This window comes from Pseudonaja textilis, chromosome 3, assembly GCF_049901715.1.
Source record: "Pseudonaja textilis isolate UNSWEBS1 chromosome 3, rPseTex1.2, whole genome shotgun sequence".
NCBI classification, from domain to species: Eukaryota; Metazoa; Chordata; class Lepidosauria; order Squamata; family Elapidae; genus Pseudonaja; species Pseudonaja textilis.
Genome location: NC_141992.1, coordinates 25,345,041 through 25,352,209, shown reverse-complemented (window position 1 = coordinate 25,352,209; position 7,169 = coordinate 25,345,041). Strand labels below are relative to the sequence as shown.

The window sequence follows — 7,169 nt, the reverse complement described above, 5'->3', positions numbered from 1 at the left end:
CCAAACTACTCAAAATTTCCACTACCAGTTCTGCAGAATTGGTCAAAACCTACTGAAAACCACCTCTGCATCCTCCAGTTTGGACTAATCTAATGGCTTATGTGAATGTGTATATGCAATCAGTTAATGGTTCAGTGGAGGGGTGGGATTCAAAAATCCCAGCAATTGGTTTGCTGCCCAGTTGCTGGGTGGGCATGTCCATGGTGGCATGGCCTACCAGAACTTGTAGGAGAGCCATTTTTCACTTTCCCAAGGGTCCAGAGGCCTCCCCCGGGCCTCTGGGAGGGCAAAAATGGCCTCCCCTGGGCTCTGGAACCCCCCCTGGAAGTCAGAAACATTCCCATTTCCAGACTTCTGGAAGGCCCGTTTTCCCCTCTCCCAGACCCTCCATGCGGACCCTGCACTTACCTGCATTGCGTGGGGCCAGCCGGTCAGTTGAAATATCGGTTCGGTGAACCAGATGAAAACATAACATCCGGTTTTCCTGAACTGGTCCAAACTGGTAGAATCCCACCCCTGGTTCAGTGTATCATGCAGACTCAGAAAAGTGGATTTACTGAGCAGATTATGGTAAGGTGAGGTTCACTGTGTAAACCCAAGCCTAAGGTTAAAAATATCCAGATGACCACAAGATGGCAGCAGAGAACTGAAACTGTCTTTATCTCTTTGCTGCCATATAGCATTTGTCTGGATTTTTGCAGCCTCAGGTTTCTAGCCCTAATAAACCATAGAAGAAGAGGGAAGAAACTGTAAGAATAAAGCAATGATTTTGGACGATTTTTCAAGGACATGAATGGATGCCACACAAAAAAGAACACCTGTTCTTTTTCAGAGCAGATGGCAAGGCATGACATTATTTAAGGTACCAGAAGATACATTGTTATTGGGGAATAATGTTCTTACCTTAATTAATTACATTAATGTCCTTACAAATTGCCACTGGTAATGAAAGGGATCTCTTTTCCTAGTAGCACTGTACACACTTGAAACAGTATTTGGAGTAAATGCTTCAGAACTCAAGCAAGTACAACACTTCTCTATTATTCATTGTAGCACCGATTCCTTCTCCACCGCACACGCACACCCATTCCCATTCCATGTGTATCTGGAAACAATTGTTTTAAAATTATATACAGTATTAACCTGAATCAACTGATTCTGTGAAACAGTCAAGGTTGGTTCCCCCCTCATCCTGGCTCCACCCTTAAAATTATTTTGTGATTTATCTTTGGAGGAGTAAAATTGCAGTGCCTGACGCAGACTTCAGCATTAAAAGTTTTAAATTTACCTATAAAATTTTGTTCTTTAGCCTTGGTTACCAGTCTGTAAACTAACATTATGAGTGGTCACAAACCTGGCTTGAGAACTAATAAGGCAGTTTAGGCTGTTTACAGAGTTGTATAAATTTTGTTACAGAATTGCACTCTGCATGTTTTTCTCCCTCCCAAGTTCCAGTGCCCTATCCATGGGTCAATATGTTACTGTGTTTAAAACTCAAGTATTCCTCACTTGATGCCATATACATCAAATCATGTAGTTACCCCCAAATCAGATTGCTTTTGATCAGGGGTGGGATTCAAATTTTTTAACAACCGGTTCTGTGGGCATGGCTTAGGTGGTGGACATGGCTTGGTGGTCATGTGACTGGCTGGGTGTGGCCAACTCAACATCACTCACATCAAGGCACGCATCTCCTCGCCTGGCCTCTCATGACCGTCGGGATGCTGTAACAGTCGTAAGTGTGAAAAATGGTCATAAGTCACTTTTTTCAGTGCCACTGTAACTTTGAATGGTCACTCCACAAAAGCAAAGTACCAGCAAAGGAAGGGAAAAATAACTCCAGAGAAGTTCCTGAGACAGGAAGTCTAGTCCTGCCAAGAATGTAATAAGGGCTAATGGAGAGGCAATTTCCGTGAGCAACACCAGAATATTTCCTTCCTGCCTTCCTTACAGGATTAGGCCAATGAACTGCTTAGAATGTTAACAACCAGTTCTAGCGAATAGGTGCAAACTGGTAGAATCCCACCCCTGCTTTTGATCCTGTAACACTTCTATAATTGACACAATTGTTACTTCTCAATTATCACTTGATTTTGCAGAGATTTAACTCAGAGACATTATTTAGTCAGTCATCATGTTTTAATGGATTAAACCAACCAATTGACTAAGAGCTACAGGAAGGGCTCTGTCCACAAAGGTAGCAATTTCACACAGTGAGGTTGTCAACAACAACAAAAAAAACCCAGAGGAATTAAGTATCAGGAATATTGAAACATTCCATAATCATTCTCTCCTGGCGGGGTGGGGACTGCCAAATCTTTATTGACTACAATGGCTATCATTATTGTTCAGGAGCATTTATACATGGAGATTAAAAGTAGTCAAGATGGCAGCCACAACTACAAGATTTGAAGCCTCACCTCTTTTGTGCACATAAAATTTGGGTGGGGCTCGGGTCATGCAGTCCCCACCTTGATGTTTTCTTAAACCTCTTCCCCCAGAGACTTATATGGCTGTTTATTCTCTATGCTGGCTGGGGCTAATGGGAATTGGAATTCAACAATATGCCCCAAGCCACAAAAGTTCTCCTTCGGATGAATATTATAGTTCTATCTCTCACAGTGGTTTTGCTACTAAATCTGCTACTAGTTTACTCTTAAATGCTTTGTAAGATGTTGACGGTTTGACATGTCACTGAACTTGTAACATTTTTCAGGCATGGTTTATTATGACTGTTTGCTTAAGTGATCGTTCAAAGTTGCAATGGAACCTCCCACAAGATATTTACCACCCAATTTCGAATTTACATATAGCTGCCCCACCCCCAAGTCATATTGTTTTGTGTCCTTAGCAACTGGTTCACCTTTGTGGCTCTTTGCACATCCTGTGGTAACATGGCTACAATTTTTGATGTTTTTGCTGGTTTCTGGCAGTTTTCAGCAAACATCATCCATTGGGTATAATGGATTGGTTTAATGACTGCAGCATTCGCTTAACATTTGCTGTGTTCATGTAATGCCTGCACAAAAATATTTTAAAGTCAGGTCTTGTCACATGGTGTCCTGCTTAATGATTGCAAGGACTTCTGACCATAATTCTGGGCTCAATTGCGGTCATAAATTGAAGATTATCTGTATCTTCAGTTCTACAGTGCAGTGGAGAAAAACCCTACAAACTGTCCCCATTGACAATGGAGTCACAAATTCTGCTGCCTGAATTCCCTTCAACTGAAGGGATGAAGTGTGGATTGATCCACATAACTTACTAAGAAAGTTGCTTGGTTCCCATGTCAAGTTAACCATAAATTATTCACTTTAGCCTAATCTAGCATATTGTTAGGATCTTCGGCATGTTTCTTGAAGAACATCATCTTTCTCCAAACTACTAACTTGCCTACTAAACATATCCAGGATTTTGAATTGTCCCTAATAGCTAAAATGAAAAAAATGATAATGAAACTATTTAGCATTTAATGTTCAAAGCACTTTACATACATATGCCTTCTTGGATCCCCCCCCCCAAATGTCCCTGTGAGGTGGGGCACTTCTAAAGCCTATATTGGATCAAACCAATTACATCAAAAATATATATAAAAACAATTGGCTGTACCAACTTCTTAAAACTATAGAATTCGATACTGCAACCAATGTATTTTTCAGTATTATTGTTTCCATAGTGAGGAAGTAGGAAGGTTTTGGAAAAGAGATGAAGTGATGCTACAGTTAACTCTCTGGTTCATATTGGTGGTGAGATTTTACTGAAACTCATCTCACGCATCCTTCATATGTGGCCATTACATATCAGAGACAAGGAATCTCTTGGCCTCCAGATTTGCTGAAATGAAATTTCCAGCATCACTCCTCATTAGCTACAAAACAGTGGTTCAGCAGTATGTAAAGGGATACATGCTCCTGTATAACGGTACCTCTAACCCATCTTGGAAATGTGAAAAACATGAAGGTTCATTTTGCCATGCGTGGCAGACTTGTGAAAACCAAAACAAAAGGATAGAAATGCATATGATATAAAGAATTTTAAAGCTCAACATTCAAGTGAAACTAGCGCTTATGGTTAACCAATTAGAAAAGCTTTATAGGTTTTGTATATGATAACTGCAGCTAACCTATTATATTCCCTAAGTTGGAAAAAATACCCATAATGGAGAAATGGATTGTGAAGATGGCAGAATTGGTGGTAATGACAAAACTGAGCAGGGATAAAACAAGTATTTTTTATAAAAGACTGGAACAGGGACTTTATGCTGAAAACGGAAAAAGTGATTTTTGGATTTGCCATTTAAAAAGTGTTGAATATTTATAAAAATAATATAAAGGTGGGATAAAAATGAATTAAAAATACAGGAAGAGAATCATGTAAGATAATTTTAAAGAGGAAATAGACAGAATAAATTTGTAATTGCTCTAAAGGAGATTGGAAGAGATTACTTCTTTATATATTTTTCTTTTTTTCTATTTGTACTATCTTTACACTTTTATCTTTTCTTTTTTGTTGGTCTCTCACTGTATTATTTTTATATTTATCTTTTAATAACTTGAAAAGTGCTAATAAAAATTATATATATATTTATATATATATAATGAAGGGGGCAAGTTCTTTGTAATAATATATCAAAAGGAAAGCAAAATTTAAGTGCCAAAATCTGTCCTCCAATTTCAACAAAGCTTCCTTCTCCCAAAAAAAGAGTCTTCTCTTTTTCTGCATCATACTATCTGCCTCATGCCCAGAATTTTTTTGAATCATTTTTAGTGTAAATATTTTTGCACTGATGAAGTTACCTAGTTTGGTAATGAAACGTCTGCAAGAAAACCACCAAGCTCAGAGAGCACCAAGGATCCTACAGTTCAATTCTACAGCTCAATCCTACAGCTACAAATATTCTATCGGTATAATCGATAATTTTATAACGTGGCAGTCTGTAGTTCTTTTTGTCCCCTATTATCTGTACCTGCATCATTCCACAGCACCTTTACCTACTTCTTCTTCTTAATCTGAAAAAGCTCTATGGAAGGAGTTTTCTTTGGTAGTCTGTCTGATTTGACTTTCACCAATATAATTGAAGGCTGGGATGCCTGACAGTGGGAGACATGGCTGTGGAATGAAAGCTAGAACACACATAAGTATCTCTCAGGCATTTTGCAACTAAGGTAAATATAAAGACACAGCCAAGAGAAATCTACAAAATGTTCTTCTCCCTTGGAAAAAGATCTGAAAGCCATAAAAAAAGAATGATTGGGGTAAATGGAGAAGACATTTTCACCATAGAAATGATTGGGCTACTTTAAAACTTAGGGGAGAGCAATTAAAGTTCACTTTGCTACTGAGGTATTCAGTATGGAGGTTCAAAGGAAGTTTTTCTAAAGACTGTCCTGACTGTGTAGCTTTTCCTTAAGACCCATTTCCCTCCTCCAGAGCTCTTCCTGCGCTTTGTGGTACATGCCGCTTATTTACAATATAAGGATGTAAAATCAAACAAATGAAAAAGTTAATAAAAAATCTGATTCATTCCAAGAACCTTTCAAATTGTTTTAGTCCCACCCCCTTTCAGCCATTTCTTCTCCATCTTTCCTATCCAGGTAGCCTCACTGTTTCTTTCCCAGTAACACATGTCATCCCAGCTGCTTGTTTGAAAGGAATGTAATCTTCTATTATTAAAAGGCATGCTGCATTCATGTTTGTGTGTGTATATGTGTTAGGATTAGAGAGCCTGTCAGTTTGCACAAAGGTTTTGTTTTAAATTTTTGTCGCCTTGTAGCAAACTGAGCCCTGGTGTGAGGGAAGCAGAAGCATTACTATATGCGTAAAAAGATGGAGAGTTAAATTCTATTTTAATTCTGTAGCACCCATGCCTCACCCTATTCTCCCTCTTCTGTTGCCTTATCCATGCATTGACCATCCTGCAGGGGGAAAGATTATCTTGAATCTTCCCCAAGTACAACAATTGGGTAGGGAGTTTCTGTGGGTTTTACACAGTGGGAATCAGAGTAATCCAGTCATGTTCATAATCTCATGCTGGCAGGGTCCGTTGTAGCACGATGGATGGAAAACCTTGCTAGCTCTTGATCTCCTGTTCTTCAGACCCATCTTGCTCCAATTCTTCCTCATCTGACTGCACCACAGGAGTTTCAGCTCCTTCTTCACTGGTGTCCAGGCTATTCAGGTCTGTAGAGGCAGATGATGTGGACGAAATTCGTGATTTGACCTCAACTGTATTGGGTACTTGCAGAGAAATATCTTCCTGGAAGGTGTTAGAATCTGGCAAAGGAGATGGACAAAAAGGAAAGAAAGAAGACATTAAGACGACTGGCACTTGGTTCATCCTGTTCCACAATATCCTGATATCAGCCCTCAGGGATAAGTGGATCTACTATACCAGATTTATTTTTTATTTTACAGCTACTGTGTATTGCAGTTGCTTGACCAAACTTGAGAACTCTGCATTAAAACTGCATGAATGTTGGTGCACATTTCTGTAAACATACATACTTCTTTTGTCATATTACCCTACTGCATACATTATCAGCTAATAATATACTAGTGTATTTTATTCTATTTTATTTTATGAACATCTATATCTTTGTGCAGACCTTTCCCTTTATGACTTACAGACAAATTTGTTGATAAACTTTGTGGAAAAATTTAGAAAACTGCAAGTTTTGAATAACAAACTTTAAAATGCTTTTAAATGCAAAATGATGTAAGTCTGCACAGAAATCTAAATTATAATTATTTTTCCATTTTTGCAAGTGCATCCATTCATGAAGACACAAAATTAACTTAAGTTCTTGTTCAGATGCTATCCAATCCTAAAATATCCTGCCACTTCATTTTGTAGAAAGTACAGTTGGAAATTGCTGCAGTTTTTCAAAGATATGCACTGCTTTTTTTAATCAGTTAATAGATACATGCACATCAAGCTATTAATAGAAAATGCAAAATGCACTAAATTTTATCATTGCATCATGAGTTGTACAAAGTAATACCTCGTACTACTATTCTGGACTTAAATAAGTTGCATGTCAATCACTCCAAAAGATATAGTATGGACAAGCAAAATGCCATTTTAGGTCAGAGGAGTTTAAACTTAATTTTTTCTGATCAATCCTTCTCCAAACAAACAAACAAAACCTTGCAGATTGCCTAGAACTCAA

The 7,169-nt window shown here is 38.3% G+C and overlaps 1 protein-coding gene across 3 annotated transcripts in view; it reads right to left on the bottom strand.

Annotated features, from left to right (window-relative positions):
* Positions 1-3,453: 3,453 nt before the first annotated feature.
* The window catches only part of DBNDD2 (dysbindin domain containing 2), a 30,651-nt gene continuing 26,935 nt past the window's right edge, over positions 3,454-7,169 (bottom strand). For all 3 annotated transcript variants that reach the window (XM_026697570.2, XM_087929072.1, XM_087929071.1), the window contains exon 4: positions 3,454-6,273. In XM_026697570.2, coding sequence (XP_026553355.1) covers positions 6,071-6,273 — 203 coding nt within the window. In that variant the 3' untranslated portion in view covers positions 3,454-6,070. The remainder of the gene's footprint in view (positions 6,274-7,169) is intronic.